This window comes from Theobroma cacao, chromosome 5 (genome assembly GCF_053813885.1).
Source record: "Theobroma cacao isolate CCN51 chromosome 5, ASM5381388v1, whole genome shotgun sequence".
Taxonomy (NCBI): Eukaryota; Viridiplantae; Streptophyta; class Magnoliopsida; order Malvales; family Malvaceae; genus Theobroma; species Theobroma cacao.
The window spans coordinates 32,949,604-32,970,342 of record NC_142643.1 but is presented as its reverse complement, the minus strand read 5'-3'; the positions used below and the strand labels follow the sequence as shown (position 1 = coordinate 32,970,342).

The window sequence follows — 20,739 nt, the reverse complement described above, 5'->3', positions numbered from 1 at the left end:
GGGGTTTCGATTAGCATTTGGGGTAATGAGTGCCTATCGAGACGTCACGACGGTTATCATGGGCCCGATGGGAGTTCCGGGTCATGACATCTTTGCTGCCACAAGACATTTCTCTTAGTCACTAACTCATTTTCAAAGATTACTCAAGCTAAAAACAAGAATCTTTACCTTTCCTTACTTAAACCACCAAAATCGAGCTTAATACCTTCATTGACACTCCACGACTTCTCTCTTGTGCATTGAAGGCTCCTTGAGTGATGAATCAACTCAACTCTTCAAGATGAGGGAGGGAATCTCATGGGTCCTCTTGGTTTTGGGCAAACTCGTGCCTTTCCTTTCCTTTCTCTCTTTTCTTTCTTTTTCTTCTTCCTCTTGGGTGGAAGCTTCATAAGGCCTTATCCTCTTCCTTTCTTTTCCAAATGGGTGGATTTTTCATGGAAACTCACTTGTTTCCTTCATTTTTTTCTTCTAAACTTGAGCCCTTCCTTGTATGTTTCTTTTCTCTTCTTTCTCTCTTTTGTTTCTCTTTTTTTCTTGCTCTCGAGTGAGATATTTCAAAGCTTTTTCTCCTTGCTTTCCTTCTCTAAATGCCTGACCTTCTCTCTCAATTTCTCAAGCTAACCACATTTCCTTTTTACCTTTTTAAATTTTAGTATTATATGGCCACCCATTTAGACCAATCAACAAACATGCATTCTTTTTCTTTTCATTTCATTTGGCCAACTTCCAAAACTAATTACAATTCATGCACCCATTTCCTTTTTAATTTCATTTGGCCATTTTGCCAACCAATGGTGCTTCATGCACCAATTTCCTTCCTTATGCATTGGCCCAAAATCTATCTTCATTCTCTCTCCATCCGCCACCTCACTCTCTCATCCTTTCTTACTTCATTTCTTTATTCCACCAATCATATTTCATACACAACTTAACCTTATATTTTATTTGGTCTTCTTATTAAATTATTTAAGTCACATGTACATCACATCTTTTTTTCTTTAGCCACCTTACGCTCCAATCCCATTTTATGCAAAATGGATTTAACTTTATTTTTCTTTTCACTTTACATGGTGGGAGCCCCACACGTCCTCCACTAACTTCCTCCTTTTTGGCATGCTATCATTTGCATGTAATAGTAAATTTTTGCATGCAAATTCCATCATTCCACATAATTTAACTTCCCTTGGTTAGTAAATTTTCACTTAACTTCAAAATGTGGTAATTGCTCATAAGTCCTCAACTTTTCCTTATTTACCATTTGTCCCACCAAACTTTTCCATCCTTTATAATTTGATCTTCAATCACTTCTTTTAATTCCAATTTCTTCATATCTTTCTTCCTTTACATGTATACAATTAAAATATATAATTTGCACTTTACCCTAATATAAACCTGGCAATTTTGAACGCAACACGTTAACACGACACGAGAAGACATGGGTTAAACATGTTTTGAATTTAGTCTTAACGTGTTTCGTGTCTAATCGTGTTTGACACGTTAAGACACAAAAATTTGTGTCTTAACGTGTCAGACACGACAAATACGTTTAAAACACGTTTACTTAATCGTGTTATCGTGTTTAAACGTGTTATTGTGACACATTTATTAATCTATTAAAAATTAATAGTTAAAAACTATTTTAACCTTATATAAATAATTCTAAATAAATATTTATATAAGTTTTTTTAATTTTATAAAGGGTATAATGTAATTATACATGCTCAACCCTAATTTTTAACTTTTGGTGATTATTTGATGTTATTATTATTTTTGTTTTATTATAATTATTTTTATAATTATAGATTTTAAATTTAAATAATAAAAATATATTTAATTGTAAATATTTTTATTTAATCATGTTAAACGTGTTATTAATCATGTCGTGTCATATATTGACACGTTTAATAAACATATTAATCGTGTCGTATCATGTTATACGTATATTAAACGTGTACGTGTACGTATTTTAAATTTGAGATACGAATATTAAACGTGTCGTATTCGTGTTTAGCCTTAACTTGTTTTGTGTCTAATCATGTCTGACACGTTTACGACACGTTAACACGAATTGTCAAGTCTACCCAGATATCTCCAGCATATTTAAATATTTACTTACTCGCTCTTACTCTATTAAATAAAGGCACGCGAGACCCACTTACGTTGTTCTTCTCCAAAATTCTCTTGTTCTTTTTCTCCCCCACTTAGATTAACCTTATAATCCTTCTTCATGACTAATTTCAATATCAGATAAAATATTAATATTTTAATATTATTTTATTACAAAATTCTTTACTTATTTTCTTGGATCTTAAAATGTCTTATTAGACCTCGATTCACTTTCAAAATTCGTCATCGACAAAATATTATTATTTAATTATTATTTTCTCGCGTGAAAAATATTTTACTCTCAAATATTCCTTTCACCCTTCACCGCTCTTTAACACGTAAATTCGCGTCAATTAATCCTTCGTCTTACCGATACGATTACGTTAACTACTTTACGGGGGTACGAGGTGTTACAATTTTTAACTCAATTATATATTAATTTTGACATGAATATATTACATTATTTTTAGTTAAACAAAACAATCTTAATTAACACGAGTGATATAGAAATTGATTAAAACAAAAAAAGGAAAAAAAGGAAAAAGGAGAAAAAAATTAAAAAATCAACGAAATGAATGTATTTTTAGTATTTAGATTAAAATTTTAACAAATAATTTCATATATCACACATTAGTAAGAGATGAGATAAGTCTTGGGTATATAAATATAAGTTTTTCACTACTTATTAAATATGTCTTTTGAGTTGTGAACGTGAGTTCATGATTTATTAACTTACTTAAAACTATACTTATAATTAAGAGGATTAAATGTATTTTAAAATAATTTAAATTTAATTTGATAACTAACATGGTTTTTTTTTTCAAGATAAGAAAGATATTTTAGAAACTAAACTAATGGGATGAGCTTATTTCCCACCAAAGCTTCATGGGAAATCTAAAGTACATTGAGTTTTTGTCTATATTTGGGTGGATGAGTTTGTTGTTACGTGGAAAGCAAAAGCCACGAATTTGACTCGTCAGCTAAAGCATGCTGGATCTCGGACTCCAAGATTAGACGCCACGTTTCGCTCACCTGTTCTATTTCGCATTATCCATCACATTTTCTTCCTTTTTGCAGTTTTATTTAATCATTACACAAGATTTCGACCAAGAATGCAGACCACGTGACAAATTGATAGGTAAAATTTTTGTTTCGGTATAGTATATACTTTTAAAAGTTTTAAATTATTTAAAAAGTTTATTATTTTTAATTACAATTAATCAAGTCATTATATTTTATTTGAGTTAAATATTATTAATTAAAATATTTTTTATTATTTTAATATTACCATGGTATTGACGTTGTACAAAATGTAAGTTGATAATACCACGTAGTTATCATCATGCTATATAATAATTCATTATGATATGTCAGAATACAGCATTGATATCACATGACATAAAACGATATGTGTGATATTTTGACTGATGATAATTATTCAACGGTTAATTATAAGAATTTATTTAAATCAAAATAAAAATATAATGATTTGATTGAATATAATAAAATAATAAAAATTTATTTAAATTTTTTATGTAATTGAGATTTTTTTAGATATTATATTTTTTATTTTTTATATTTAAAAGAAAAAATGTTTACCATTTTCTTAAAAAGAAAAAATTGCTCAGTTTTAGAATAAAAGGCTAACTTGATTGGCATTATTAGTATACATTAATAGTATAGGTTTTGAGCTTCAACTTATAAGATTTGTCAAATGTTTAGTAATTATGTAAAATCAAATCAAGTTATTAATTGGTTGAATTTTCAATTTTTGGGTGAATGTGCGATTCATGATTTGAATGGTGAAAAATAGGATAATGCAGTAAAGGTTGTGGTTGACTAAAAAATTGTATGAAACAAAAAGGCAACCATAAAAAGTCAAAGTACAGAAAAATTGTAGTATCTTGCAAGCAAAAGCAAGAATAGCAGTGTCGTTCACACAAACAAAACACACCTAGTCCCTTAGCCTTAACTCAATCAAAGCTTGTTCCTTTCCAAACTTTTACATTATACATGCATATATTCTATAAATAGAAAGTTGGGCCAACGATCAGAATCTTTATCGATTTCCCTTATTCTTTGCATATTATTATCATCACCGACACTATCCAAAATCTTCGCTCATATCGTTATCTTTATCTCATCACGGATCCCAACATTTCCCCATAATTTCGCTTTGCTTCTTATATTTGCCCGCTACTTCAACTCTTGTTCTTTTTCTTTGTATTAGTTTTGGCCTTTTGGGGAATATATTTGGTTCTTCTGGGTTTTCTTTGGTTACCAATTGGAATTTTTGGATTGCCAAAGGAAAACCGTTTTTATTTTTCTTTTTATTGGTTTGCTTAGAGTTGGGAATGTGAGATTAAAGCCATTTTTAGGGGCTTTTTATTTTTGGGGTATCTGGGTTTTGTTTAGATTCTTGTGGGAAAAAGGAAAACCGAGCAGAACCTTTGATTCTTGTGTTGCTGGTGGGAATTGGAGTTATGGGTTTTCTTTGATATGTTTTCGTAGATATTATTAAGACAACTTGGTTCTTTGTTGGTAATTAGAGTTGCTTGTTTTGTAGATACTCAGAAAGTTGTTGAAATTCAGGATCAAGAGGTTGGAAACTTTTACTTTTACTTTTATCCATATCTCATGATATAATATGTTCAAATAGATCTGCCTCGAAATTTTTTTTTTCTTTCAATTGGGATATCTCATTCTGCTGATTTTAATAGATTTCAGGAAAAGCTTTTGTCTTTTTCTTTTTCCTTTGAATGTTATACAGAAGAGAATAGCTAAAGCTTTAAGCATAGATACATTTGCAGCTGGTGAAATTAGGCTTATTGGATCAGTTTTTCATTGATCTAGGGATATCGAATTGAAGTTTGTGAACAAATCCATTAGGACCACTTTCTCTTTTTCTTTGTTCTTTGGTGCAAAAGGAAGGGAATACTGTCTACATTCATTTTTTCCATCTTACATCTTCATTCAGTTTCCGAAAATTTGTTGCCCAACGGACTACCTAAATTGTCCTAGTTCAACTTTCTCTGTTTCTGTATTTGTCTATCAAGCAACTTGGCTGATAACATAGCTAGCCATCCCAGCACAGAAATTTTCATTGTAAACTAGATATGGAAATAAGTAATGAGGCCAGGGTTGATTCATTTTTGATTGGTCCTTCAACAATCATCGGTCGGACAATTGCTTTTAGGATCCTGTTTTGTAAGTCACTGTCACATATGAGGCATCAAATCTTTCATGTGTTGTTGCATTTCATCTATAGATGTAAGGACTTCTTATCACCCTTGGTATCATGGTTGCATCCCCGAAACCCACAAGGGATATTGGCAATGGTGACAATAATTGCTTTTTTGTTGAAACGATACACAAATGTAAAATTGAGGGCTGAGATGGCTTATAGAAGGAAATTTTGGAGAAATATGATGAGAACTGCATTGACATATGAAGAGTGGGCTCATGCTGCTAAGATGCTTGATAAAGAGACCCCGAAGATGAATGAATCGGATCTTTATGATGAGGAACTTGTGAGAAACAAGCTTCAGGAGCTCCGGCACCGTCGCCAAGATGGATCTCTTAGAGATATAATCTTTTGCATGAGAGCTGATCTTATCAGAAATCTTGGTAATATGTGTAATCCTGAACTTCATAAAGGTAGGCTTCACGTGCCTAAACTCATCAAGGAATACATTGATGAGGTCTCGACTCAGTTGAGAATGGTTTGTGACTCTGATTCAGAGGAGCTCTCACTGGAAGAGAAGCTTTCTTTTATGCATGAAACTAGGCATGCGTTTGGTAGGACTGCTTTGCTTTTAAGTGGGGGTGCTTCCCTTGGAGCATTCCATATAGGTGTAGTTAAAACACTGGTAGAACATAAGCTTTTGCCCAGGATAATTGCTGGTTCTAGTGTAGGATCCATTATGTGTTCTGTTGTTGCCACTAGATCATGGCCTGAGCTGCAAAGTTTCTTTGAGGACTCTTGGAGCTCATTTCAATTTTTTGATCAGCTGGGTGGAATTTTTTCAGTTGTTAGGAGGGTCATGAGACAAGGGGCTGTTCATGAGATCAGGCAGTTACAATGGATGTTAAGGCAACTCACAAGTAATCTTACATTTCAAGAAGCGTATGATATGACTGGCCGAATTCTTGGGATAACAGTTTGCTCTCCAAGGAAGCATGAGCCACCTAGATGCCTTAATTACTTGACGTCACCTCATGTTGTCATATGGAGTGCAGTAACCGCGTCTTGTGCCTTCCCTGTCCTTTTTGAAGCCCAGGAGCTAATGGCTAAAGATAGGAGTGGAGAAATTGTTCCTTACCATCCACCCTTTAATTTGGATCCTGAGGAGGGCTCTGGCACATCTGCACGTCGGTGGAGGGATGGCAGCTTGGAGGTTGATTTACCTATGATGCAACTGAAGGAGCTGTTTAATGTGAATCATTTCATTGTGAGCCAGGCGAATCCTCACATTGCACCATTGTTGAGGTTGAAGGAGTTTGTGAGAGCCTTTGGTGGTGACTTCGCTGCCAAGGTATGTTTATATTGACTCACATTTAATAAAAGAAAGAATCTTTTTATGCTGCTTTACGTTTGCTCTTGTTATTATGCTATTTATTTGTTCTCTGCCATTATTTTAAAATGTAATTTTATAAGCCAACAGTGTAACGGTCTGTGTTGAGACATGAATGAAAATCTCTGCAACCCCCATCTTCTAGCTTCTCTCTCATGCACAGACATGCGCCATACTTTGTTTTTAGTTCATGAGTAGAGGGACATTCCTTGGTTTGAATGCAGTAGCAGGGCAACTATCTTTTTGAAGCTGAGTTGTAATTAATGAACTTTACCTTGTTAAAATTTTTAGTAAAATGCATCCATAGCCTGACTTGAAGAGTTTTTCTGTGCTTTTGCATATATTTTGCTGAATAATATAAGCTACAAGGTAGCATAGTTTTCATATAAAACCATTTTCTGTAAACTAGTTTTTGGTATTTGGTGACAGCTAAGTTACTTCTCCACCCAGGATAGATCTTTCTTTTTTGGTAAGATTTTAAGAAGTGATGGTTTGTATCAATGGGGATAAAAGAATGAAGTACTATTATTTATACTTTTCAGCCTCAAATCATCTTCCACAAGAATTTTGTTTAATGAAACAGAAATACTTTAAATGAACTATGTAATGAGAAGTGTTTTACTGGCCAATGAGAAACTATAAGCATCTTCAAGTTGAAGGTGGCTGCGGCCAACAGCTATCTAAACTTCTTAGCTTCACTAAGACCTAATTTGGTGCTGTTTTTACAGTTTAAAAACCTTAAAAGCTGCAATGAACATGGTTTTGCAATCTGAGTGTGTGGAATTATTGTGAGATGAATTGTTCAAAAGAAACAAGGTGCTGAATGTACTTGTCATCATTTAAAATTTAATTATTAATGTTGTTTCTTTGTAATATTTCCTTGTAAAGTTATTTTTAATTTTCAAGGAAATAATTATAAAAGAATATGCATAACTGATGTTGCAACTAAAAAGAATTTACTTTTCTATTTAACTGTTATCAGTTTAGACAAAAAGAAAAAAAAAAAAGCAACAATTTATCACCATTTAAAATGGTTGAAAGAATTTTAACTTCTGTCATGCATTGGCCAGTGAATGCTGTTTTGAGTTGGAAGTTGAAGCTTGTTTGGCACTGTTCTTAAGGTCCACACAGGCATTTTGCCCCCCAAACACAATTCCAAACAGGGCCAGTGCAAAAGATTATGCATGCTCACACATTTACATGCATGCAAAGGAGCACTGACCACAGACATGAACCCACATATATGGACCTAATGATTTACAAAGCAGCTAATCTTATAATTTACAGAGTGATGTTACACAAGCTGTGTAAACACATGCTGCTTTAATATGATGCAGTGGTGGTGTGGAGTCATTTTTTCATTTTTTTTTTGGGGAAGGAGGGATTCCAACACTGCTCTTTGAGTAGGGGGTTCATGCACCAATCTCCAAGTCAAATCCTCAGATGTGTATGGAGTCATTTTTAGAATTTCATTTTGTATGTAATGCATTTTGTGAGAACAAAATGTTCTGAATGTACAATGCTACATATTTTTTCCAAGTTTTCTGTCATGGTGTAATAAATAGAGCTGAAGCAAATAAAATGCTTGTGGATCAATTCTAGACAAAGGATTTAAGGAATTATATGTATTAGTATCTTGTTAGTTGTTACACAATCCTTTTCCGTTTTCTTGTCTTATTATTGGTGCAATGAAATAAAATAAATTAATTTTATTGTTTTAAATTGTAGCTTGCTCAACTCACTGAGCTGGAAGTAAAACATAGATGTCATCAGATACTTGAACTGGGCTTTCCTTTGGGGGGACTTGCCAAGTTATTTGCTCAAGATTGGGAGGGTGATGTTACTGTTGTTATGCCAGCCACGCTTGCTCAGGTATGTGCAAAATCATTTTGAGACTAACCTTTGTTGGCATTCAAGTAAAAATTTGTCTAATCCTTGGGCACTGGTGTTTAGTGGCATTGAAAGCTAGATTTGTATTTATTTTGAGAAATGAGTAGAGTAGTTCAGCTTATATATTAACTGAGGCTATCTATACTGTTTTTATTATGTATACGATTCAATAATCTTTTCCATGGTGACTGACTGGCTGTTTTATTCATGGTTATAACTATAACAGTACTCAAAAATTATACAAAACCCATCTCATCTGGAGCTTCAAAAAGCAGCCAACCAAGGGAGAAGATGCACTTGGGAGAAGCTTTCCGCTATAAAAGCAAACTGTGGCATTGAGCTTGCCCTTGATGAGTGTGTTGCAATTCTTAATCACATGCGTAGGCTTAAAAGGAGTGCTGACAGAGCTGCTGCTTCATCTCATGGCCTAGCCAGCACAGTCAGATTCAATGCTTCAAAAAGAATTCCTTCTTGGAATTGCATCGCACGAGAAAACTCAACAGGCTCCCTTGAAGAAGATCTTACAGATGTTAATTCATCTTTGCATCAAGGAGTAGGTGGTTGCACAGGAATACCACCTTCTGGTAGAAATTTGCGAGCCCATCGTAGTTCACATGATGGAAGTGATAGTGAGTCCGAAAGTGTAGACGTGAATTCTTGGACAAGATCTGGTGGTCCGTTGATGAGGACTACTTCTGCAAATTTGTTCATCGATTTTGTCCAAAATCTAGATGTTGATGCTGAAGTGAATAAAGGTTTGATGGCTCATCCTAGTTCTCCTGGATTTCAGATGGGAGGTAGGGATCTTTTGAGTCACAGCTCTAGGGTGACGACACCAGATAGAGGTTCAGAATATGAGTTTGATCAGAGGGATTTGGGGAACAGAACCCCTGTTAATGGTTCTAGCATTATGGTCACTGAAGGTGATCTCCTGCAGCCTGAAAGGATCCTTAATGGGTTTGTGCTCAATGTTGTGAAGAAAGAAGACTTGACACTTCCACATAGAATCCTTGGTTCAGAAAATTACAGTGCTGGAGTAGCTGAATGTGTGCAGCTTGATTGTCCAGAGAAGGAAATGGATGCTAGCTCAGCATCTGAATATGGTGATGATGCTACCAGTGAAGTGAACTGCCTGAATGAAACAGTTCCTATCGTTAATGCCACTGACGATTTTAGTGTCCATGATGATGATCGGGGTGTTGTGGATGGTTGATTTTAAAGAATTAATATTAATTCTGCGATTCTTTATCATACAAGTTGGCAGAGTTCTTTCTGAGGTAACAAGTTGGCCGAGTTGATTCCTGGCTTTTTGTCAAGCTGAAGTTTGCTAATGTGGCACAGTGTGGAATCCTGACTTCAACAAGGTATTACTACTAGTAACCAGTTTTTAGCAGTTGGCAACTTGCATTTGTGTAATCAAGTTGTTTAGCAGGAAATTTTACTGTGATTTGCATTTACTTTTGGTTGACAGTGTAAAGATAGTCCTTGTATCAACATGCAGTAGCTGCAATAGTCATACTTAAAGATAGTCCTTATCTTTGGCCAATGTTTAACCAGGCTGAAATAATATGTTTAGGATTGGACAAGTAACTGGTTTCAATTCAATCAGTTGAGCTGACTGTCTGGTGTTATTTGGGTGCACATTAGCATCTCTCTTGCTTCAATTTGTTCAACTATAAAAGAAAGTGTGGCTAGCAGATTCAGTTACTATGAAGGTGAGAGGTAGCCATTGATAGATTACTTATAAAAAAAGGAAGGCGCCAAGCACATGAACACAAGCACAACATAACTCATAACTCATTGAGCATCATAAAGCTTAGTTTCAAGCCCTTTGCTTTTCCTTTTCGCTTAGTTTCAGTAGCTGTTGGTTCAAACTCTATACATCATTTTGTTTTATTTAGAAATTCAAATCTGTCTGTAATACACATTTTGTTATTTGTTGTATTTGTAAGCTCATTGAGCATTTGTTCACTAAGCCAATCAAAACTTAGCACATTGACTCTCAAGTTTGATTTCTTATGATTACAATTCTATTTATCAGAATTTTGTTTTCAATTTAAGTTACATATCTATCTGTCACATTTCTGTGTTTGACATCTGATCTAATTTATTTAAGGTGTCTTTTAATCATGTCACTTGTATCAAGCTTCTTGTTTTGAAGGTGGAGGTCACCCAAGCTGCAGTTTGCTATTTTTTTTTTTTTTTGTCAAAAACTGACTGACACGCTGAATAAAATTAGTTTGATAAAAGAGAAATTAATATACACGTACAAATGCACGTGTACACACGCACAAAATATTATTATATGCATATATGTGTAAAAAATATTATTGTAATCTTCAACGTTTTTAATTGTTAAATAGATGTAAATTAAATATATATGTTAAAAAATCACACAATAATATATAAGATAAACATAAAATTTAAATAATTAATGGCAAAAAAATTGAGTCAATCTATAACAGTCTTTTCTATTCAACTCCAATGAACAAGGCTGTAGACGCCGAAAGCAACCAAGAATGGTAAGGTGTAAAGCTCTTAAAGAAAGACCTTTTAAACCGTGGAACACTTATTCCACGTCATGTCTATCTCACTATGGCGTGCGGCAAGGTTTGGTTTCTCATTTTGGTCAAGCCCACAAAACAAATGTGGGAGACAATAGAAAACATATGATACAAGTTTTCCACATTGCATTTTAAATTAATATTTTGTTAATTCATATTTCTCGATCAATCATTTTAGAAATTTTAATATTTACCAATTCTTCATTTTAGAATTCAATTTTATTCATTTAAAGACAATTAAGGATAGAAGTGAGTTACTACCATTGATGGGATTAACAATTGCAGCGTTGTAGTCCCCTTTTAAAAAACATAGTTTTGCATTTATTAATTTCATAAGTAATCAATAACTTCTATCACCATTTTTCACTATTGCCTAATTTTTTTACTTTGATAGAGTCTGTCAATATTCTTGAAACTTTTGTGCCCATTGAACATGAACATTGAAAACCATTTTCAAGCCTCTTAACTAAGAGTGGACGATAAATGTGAGATGATATTATAGTTCATAATATGATCTAATAAAGTAGACTATACTCCGATATTATATTGGACTTAAAAGTGTAGGCTTGTGCAGAAAACTAGTGGTGGAGTCAAGATTTTGCATTTGAGGATGAAGACAATGTTTATAAAATAGTTATACTAGAAGTTCAATGTTTGACAAAAACATAAAATAACTTATGAAAAAAATTCATGTGAAAATTACACAAATAATTCTAACTACGTGTTAAGTACAAAATAAAGACACTTTTAACAACTATTACATGTTAAGATTGGGCATCTTTAATTGAGCTCGATGATCTTTCATAGAGTTGAAGGCATTTATCACTAAATCAATGTCAAAGCCTCAGATGATTTCCTTTACAATGAGAATGATTAATAAATTTCTAAGAAAATCATCTAACATTTTATTACAAGCCTCATTCGTAATGAGTTTCATAGTAGAAAATGCATGCTCTGATGTTGTAGTGGAAATTGGAAGAGTCAAGACAAGTGAAATCAATCTATCAATAGGAATTAAACTTTTGATATTTTTGTCTTCTTCAACACTTGACATAACTCAACAAGTGTAATTGCATTTTTTAAAACTTGATTATGAAGAATGTCATGTAGAAGCAGATCACTCATTTGAAGAAAAGAGTAATGGCACTACCATTACAACTCACATGTGCTAAAAATCAGCACAAAATCACCTCTACAGATGTACAAAAAACAACCCAAAATCTTAGCTTATATGTGCTAAAATTTAGCACAAAATCATGTACAAACAGCAGTCTCAAATCATAGTTTACATGTGCTAAAATTTAGCACAAATTATGACTGTACCGTTAAATGCTTTCCACACAAACATCTCATGTACACTTTAAGCCATGAAAGAAGAAATCATTGCATTATAAGAAAATGATACTTGGGAGTTGGTTCCAAGAACTTCTGATATGCATGTCATTGGTAGCAAATGGTTTTACAAGACCAAGTTAAAATCAAATGGTTCACTTGAAAGACTCAAAGCTTGATTTGTTGCAAAAAGATATTCACAAGTACAAGGATTAGATTTCACTGAAACCTATACTCTTCTCATCAAACTTGTCCTTATAAGGATTGTTCTTACCATTGCATTAGCCAATACTTGGAAAATTAAATAGTTGGATGTCAAGAATGCTTTTCTTCATGGTAAATTGACTGAACCTGTCTACATCAAGTAACCACTTGGTTTTCAAGATCACAGTAAGATCCACCATGTCTATAACTTAAAGAAAGCTTTGTATGGTTTTCGTCAACCCCCATGTACCTGGCTTGATCGTTTTAGTCTCTTTATTCTTTCCATTGGTTTTCTGGTAGCACAATTGATTTTTCTCTTTTTATTAGACATCATTTTAATAACAACATTTATTTACTGATTTATATTGATGACATCTTATTAACTGGCAATGATAATCATTCTTTAAACACTCTCATTCAAGATTTGCATAATGAATTTTCTATGAAAGACCTTAGCCACATTCATTATTTCTTAGGCATTGGAGTTCATCATTTTTCTTAAGGCCTCTTTCTTAATCAAACTAAATATGTATACGATTTTTTTGAAAAAGCTCAAATGTCAAACTACAAACCTATATCCACTCCCATGCCTACTAAACTTCATCCTTGCTCTATTGATCCCTTTAAAGGTTTGCATTTTACCAAAGCATTGTTGGTGGTTTACAATATTTAACTTTCACTACGCTTGATATTACCTTTAGTGTTAACTATGTATCTTAATTTATGCATTCTCCTACAAAATATCATTTTCCAACTTGTGAAAAGAATCTTACGTTATGTTAAAGGAACCGTCTCATTTGGTATTAAGCTTTTATCCCACAATCCTCTAATGCTTTATGCTTTCTTTGATGCAGATTGGGCAGGATGTCCACTTACTCGACGATCTACCATTGGATATTGTACATTTTTTAGTGGTAATTGTATTTCTTGGAGCTCAAAAAAGCAGTCTATTTCTATGAGATCCAATACAGAAGTAGAGTACCGTGCATTGGCTTTCACTATAGTTGAGCTTACTTGAATATCTTATGTTCTTTGTGACCTTGGCCTTTACATGGATAAACCACTACATCTTCTCTGTGATAATTTATCAGCCCTTCATCTTACCATCAATCCTACCTTTCATGCTAAAACAAAACACGTTGAAATTGACTATCACTTTGTCCGCGAAAAAATGGCTTTAGGCTTACTTGTCACTCAATTTGTTTCCTCCACTCATCGAGTAGCTGACATCCTCAAAAAAGCTTTGTCTCGTAATATCTCTAAAGGTTTTCGTATCAAACTTGGTCTATGGGATCTTCCCATGACCAGTTTGAAAGGGAGTGTAGAAGTAGATCACTCATATGAAGAAAAGAGTAACAACACTACCATTACAACTCATGTGTGCTAAAAATCAACACAAAATCACCTCTACATATGTACAAACAACAACCTAAAATCATAGCTTATATGTGCTAAAAATCAGCACAAAATCATATACAAATAGTAGCCCTAAATCATAGTTAACATGTGCTAAAATTCAGCACAAATTATCTTTGTATAGTGGAAAGCTTTCCACTCATGTACTCTATAAAAGCAGAGACTTTCTTTACATCAAATGATAAGAGAGAAAGATAACAAATTCATCATATGCACTTCTTATCTTTTTCTTTGTTGAGTTTTCTTCACTTCTTATTTTCTTATCTTTTTTGTTGAGTTTTTTCTTCATGTCAAACTTCAATAAATCCAATTGATAGCTTAGATGCATTTTATCATGTTCAGTAAAGTCATGAAGATAATATTTATTTGCAAGGTTGCAAATGCTTTCAACATCCAATGATTTGAAATCATTCTAAACGTCTAAAGATGTGCCAAGAGTGAGCAACTCCTCCACATTCTTATTAAATATGAAATCCAATTCTTATTAAATATGAAATCCAATTCCTATAAGAGTGACTCAATAGTAGCCAAAAACAAGTCAGCTCGACAATGGTGCTCAATTGTGGCATGATCCTTTTGAAAATGACCTTGACCTAATTTATATTTAATCCTGTGTCAGGAATCTCAGTTTCATATTTCTCACAAAACATTTTCATTGACATAAACAAAGGTTTCCATCCATGTTCTCTCAATTGTTGGAGACACTTTTTGATAAGCGATACTAAACGAATTACATTTAATATGTATTGAGACTTAAGTTGTAAAGCTTTTGAGAGGTCATTTGATATCTCCAACAATTCCTTCATAAGATGCAAGATAAACAAAATTCAAATGACTTATTTGGTATGTTATAAAAATTACAAAATAAGAAGCAAAATTATAAAATTATTATAAGAGTAAAATTATAAAATTCTAAAAAAAATAAGGGTATGTTATAAAATTATTGTGGGAGCAAAGTTATAAAATTTCAAAAAAAAGGATTATTATAAAAATTTTAAAATTTTCTTTTGAGGGGGCGAAAGCCCCTATTAGCCCCACTCCCATTCGTCTCTATAAGAAACCTTGAATCTTGATGGATGGAATTAGAGATTCTATATATAACGTAAGGCTAGGTCCTCTATCCTATCTAAAGTTACATGGAAAAGGAAGATCTTAGTGCACTGAATCTCAGCAATTAAGCTAGTCAATATTATTGACGCTATCATGTATTAAGAATTAGGTATTTTCTAAATTTCTATTATGGTAGATCCAGAATTAGTATAAATTAGTTATACATAAATTTAACTATTAGTATCAAAGCAACCTTGGTTAGGATTTAAAACCCTAAAGAATTACATATTGATTGCATAAATAATGACTACATGTTAGGGTTTTGTGTGGTTTTTGAATTTGTGTAATTACATTATCAAAATTCATAACTCTCTTTTGTATAATGCAATTAAATCTCAGACATGTTTAATTGATGATATATTATAGACCATATGGTTGTTTGGTCTAATTATATCTATGTAATTAAATGAAATCGTGTTTGAGAAATTAGTTTTTTCAAGGGTCGTAGATTTTAACAATTTTAAGTTGAGAACAACTTGAATTTTTGTTAAATTACCTTGGGCCTATTGGTTTTTTGATGAAGTAAAATTATTATTAGGGTCATAAAGCTTGAGTAAACTAATCAATTTTATCAAATTAGGCGCTGTCATGGGTCTTGAATTTGTCTAAATATGCCCAAATTAATGCATTTTAATTTGAATTAAGTATGGCTTTTGTTTCTCTTAATATAAGGATTAAATCGGTATATGAAATGTAATTTGATTTGGCTTGTAGTGAGAGAAATAAAAGCTTAAAGTTTTAGTTTCGAATTTAAAATCCAATTTATGAATCAATTAAAACCCTTAAATTTTATGTGTTTAAGTTTGATTTTATCTTTGTAAATCACTTGTTATATGTTATAGTGATGAATCATAAGTTTTTATTGCATACAAAATTAGGTTTATAAGATTGAGTCTTGAAAAAACCAAATCAGGTCAAGAATGTTTAAGAAGCCTTAAATCATTAGGCTAAGGTGTAAATCGATAATCTAAACGGCATGTCTTTGATACATAAAGTATATGTTGAGATATATAGGGCGAGCTTACAAATTTATTGAAAGAAATGCAAAGTATTTCTCTTATAAGCTTGACCTGCATAAAATAGAGAATGAAGTGATTGACAAATGAAAACAACATATGAAATATATCAATAAGAAAATGTTGTTCATTGCTACACTACCACATTGAGTGCATGTCGACAAGAGTAAGTGATGTATTCTTATTATAGTTTGTGCTATATCTTGATAAATGTAGTTATTTCTAGTTTTTGATATCACAAAAGTGTAAGTCTATTATGAAAACTCTAAATTCTACAGTAGATTTAGGAATTCATTATATAAAGGTAAGGTTCGGTCCTCTTTCTTGTTTACACAACAACATTAAGATCTCATTGTAGAAAAGGAGGATAATTCTAGTGCACTGAATCTTAACAGTTAATCTAATTAGTTGTCAAATTATGTATGAAAAATCAAATACATTTTTATTATCACGACCCAAACCTGGAGGTCCGTGACTGGTGCATGATCTTGACAGGCAAAGCCCTCAAGACCTAAGCAAGCCTCCAAATTTCAAATCATATACACATAGCCAAAGGTATCCAAGTCCACATTTTATATAATATTTAAATTTAAATACACAAATGTTGCCCTTGGCACATAGTTCATATACAATACCATAAGGCCATACATTGGCCAACAACTAGGTTTGTGTTTTATAACCCTTATACGAATTTAAATGACACATCGTACCTACATGTATAAGTAAACCGAATGTAGAAGCTCATGACAGACTTAGTAGAGTAAACATGTCGAATGAGGACTTACCGAATGCCAAAATTGTCTGTCAATGGATGACCCTCGACCATGTAGTCCTATGGCCTATTTATCTGCACATGGTACAAAAAAGGGGTGAGTCATCAAAAACTCAATGAGGGGTGTAGATAAATCAAACATATATATAAGCACATATGTATTTAATGCACCACTAGTGCATCCTTCAATAATGAGCTAAATCCTTACCGTAATGGTTGGGTTGCTTAAATCTTAGCTCCAAATCCCCAACAACTCGAGGGAGAAAATCTCATCAAAGCTGGACCAAATTGATTCTAAGTTATTAACCAATTAAATTGAAAATCAATTGATAAAAACGATTAATCTTACCTCTAGAAGTGTTTCCTAAGCTCCAATTTACTTCAAATAGCTCCAAAGATCAGCTTAGGAGGTTAAGGTTTCGGTTTTTAGAGAGAAAAGGGGTTTGTGTTTTTGGTTATATGGCAAATGACGTCTTCAGTCGCTTTTATTTTTTTTGTTTACTAGGTGATCTATTGATAGATAGGAGAATATTTATCGATAGATCATACTAGTTTCTAGATTTTCACTTCTTTAAGTCACCAAATTCGTCCCAAAAGCTTCCAATTCACTTTCCTTCAATCAAAACACTTCAAATCATTCACATTACTCGAAATCCTTCATACATATACTTAAATATATGATCAAATCTTGATTAAAGTATCAAACTTTAAAATTTACCAAATATATTCATAAAAATTTACCTAAGTGTCATCAAACAATGCTTCCATATACTTAACACATTTAACACATCATCAAAGTCCTCAAATGCACTATGTATTCAAATTCATTATCCATAATTTATATTAAAAATCAGGAGTGTTACATTTATATTCTAAATTTCTACTATGATAAATTTTGGATTAATATAAATTAATTATACATAAGATTTAAACAGATTCCTTTGCGAGATTAAATGTACAAATAAATAGAGAACTTACATTTACAAAAAGTAAATAAGGGAATTACACTTAAACAAGTGCTAATATACAACATATAGAAGAAATCAAGTGATTATATCAAATAAACAAACAAAATCATCACCGTACAGTTAAAAAATTTTAGTGGCAAAACTTGAAATCTAGAGAAACAGTAATCATTAAACATTGACCTCATCGAAAACATAAAGGCCCATATTGAGGTTGAGAACACAACCAATAGTACCTACCCTACCATGTTTCTTGGTCTTCTCTATCTTCTCCACTCATTGTGAGACATTATTGTTATTTTTTCCAATTGGGGACACCCCACTTAAAGCGTTATTGGTAGTCTCACTTTCGCCAATTGTAACACAATATTGGTGGCAACAAGTCAAACAACTATCCTTTTCTTTATTGTGCATGCATCTGAACCCTGCAAGTGGTATTTTGATTGATTAAACAACTTGTTAAAAATTCAAAGCACACAGTCACCTGCACAATCAAAGGAGGAAGAAGATAATTCCAAAAAGCGAGTGGATACCAAGGAGTCAAACATTATCTAATTTTCTATGTGGAAGTGGAAATGAACATCGTTTAATTTGGTTTGGAAAAAGAGATCCAACTTCCATTTTTTAATTCCAAGGTAAAAGATATAAATTTATTTTTTTAAGAAGGAAATACATAAAATAAGGAAAATCTGTAGGCTTTGTCGTCGTGATAAAGAGAAGTGAATATTCATCCAGTTGTGGTGTCAGACAAAGAGCATTCGGTTTCCGTGTTCTAACCGTTTCCGCGTGCTGCATTTCTGTCGGCTTTAAAGCTGTCCGGACTCGCCGAAATTGTGGAAATCATGCTGTATATGTTCCAGCTCAAGCCTACTCTAGTGTTCTAACTGTCTTTTTTTTTTTTCTTTTGTTCTTTCGGATAAGTTTCGTATTAATGCTTCATAACTTTCTTTCACCCAAATTTTAAAGTTGTCCCTACAAATTTAGTTTAATAATAAAAGGGTGAAGTTGGAATGAGATGATGTTAAAAAAAAAAATGTTTTGAAAAAAAATAAAATATTCTATCACCTTTCACTTTTAATCATAATTACATATTAATTTACAAAATAAATATTTTTTCTTAAAAACAAATAAGATTAATATTTAAATTAAAATGTGTAAAATGTCATTTTTTTTAACTAGCCGACCATTGGATCTGGCCAAATTTCTCAGAGAGCACCTATCTGGTGCTCCCTGAGAGCTCTGGGAGAGGGAGATCCGGCTTCAATTTGATCTGGCGAGATAAAGATAGTTTTTTTATAAGAAAAAATTAAAAATAAAAAAATATAATTTATATAATGTAGGAATTTTTAAAATTAATAAAAATATATTTTCAATATTACTACATTATTAAACTAATGAAAATATTAATAGTGAATTAACCGTTGAACTTATGTGTCCAATGAAAAATATTTTTTTGAACAAATTGTTTATTTTGAAAAAAATAAATTTGTATAAAATTATGATTAAAATGAAAAAATATGGTATTTTACTCTTTGAAAAAAAGTTAAGGTTTTGTTATTGTTTTTGTATTTTTATTATTTTTCAATATATTTTATTAAAATTTTAAGATAAATAGTTAATTTAAAATCAATTAATAATAAGTGAAATAGATTTTGTTATTGTATTATATTATATTTCCATTATAAAATTCTTTATCAAAATGAATGGTCTCTACCAGACTAATAGGTTAATACTAATGTGCCAATTAAAAGTGAACGTTAAGCTAAGCGGTTGCCACTGAATAAATCTATTGAAATTGATTGAATTTAGTTAAATTTGTTGAGTTTTGATTTTAATTGCCACTTGATTCAATTCAGTCGATTATTTTAATTTAAAGGTATAATTAGATTAGTTGAATTTTTTTATCCTTTCTTTAATAAAGAAATGATTCTAGGCTTCATAATGAGCAACTCTGTCCCACTCATGAATCACCCATTCCTTTCAAGATTGAAATCGAGGTATTTGAAGATGGGGTTTTAAGTTTCAACAATGTGAGCGTCTCCTTCAAAACTTCCAATGCTTGTTTTTCTTCGTCGATAACTTTGTCTCTTATTTGAAAATAGAAAGCTTAAAACTTCGTCCTATCGGAACCTGGGAAAACAATGCTGTCTTCTTCCTTTCAACTTCACTTTCACGTAATTTGTCAAAAGTTGTTAAACCATTCTCAAATTCTTCAATAAATTTGTCAATTAAAGATGTAGAACTTAATTAGTCATGGATTGCCTCGCCGGCACTAAGGAACAAAAACAAAAAGATGAAAAAAAAGGGATTGAGTGGGTCCTACTTTTGATGCCTACAAGTTTAGGACACTCGTATGATAAAACACTAGAAACTTATCCGGTCCGATGCCACAAGTCAATCTTTTATTAAAATAATTAAATAGTATTTCTAATTTTATAATATATATATATATATATTTTTATCATAAGATAAAATTAAAGTTAAGGACAAAGTGGCTAGTTATATCTTGCATGTAGCCGCTAATGCATTGAAATTCAAAATTTGCATGTTTTTTTTTAAGCATTGGAAGTGTGTGAGTTTTTTTTTTTTTTCAATAATTACATTTTATTGAATGAAATAGAAGCAGATCAAAACAATACAAGAGGATGCACTTGATCACTTCTAACCATCGTGGTTTGGTTGTCATAGTGGCTACACCTAATGAACACCATACACCAAACAACCACCGGTGCAAACCCAATACAATAATCCAACTCTCCTTGTATCTAATTGGAATTCAAACACATCCAA

General features: G+C 32.2%; 1 protein-coding gene across 3 annotated transcripts; it reads left to right on the top strand.

Annotated features, from left to right (window-relative positions):
• Window positions 1-4,012: 4,012 nt before the first annotated feature.
• LOC18598820 (triacylglycerol lipase SDP1-like) lies at window positions 4,013-10,211 on the top strand. Of its 3 annotated transcripts, none has more exons than XR_001928152.2 (4): window positions 4,013-6,641; window positions 8,409-8,552; window positions 8,797-9,934; window positions 10,147-10,211. XR_001928152.2 is itself a non-coding variant. In XM_018121744.2 (3 exons), exons 1-3 carry the CDS (start codon window positions 5,223-5,225, stop codon window positions 9,781-9,783), a joined length of 2,550 nt encoding a protein of 849 aa, XP_017977233.2. In that variant the 5' UTR covers window positions 4,013-5,222; the 3' UTR covers window positions 9,784-10,211. The 3 variants fall into 3 exon arrangements, 1 of the variants encoding a protein (XP_017977233.2); XR_001928151.2 differs by having other exon boundaries at window positions 10,042-10,211; XM_018121744.2 differs by having other exon boundaries at window positions 8,797-10,211.
• The last annotated feature ends 10,528 nt before the right edge of the window (window positions 10,212-20,739 follow it).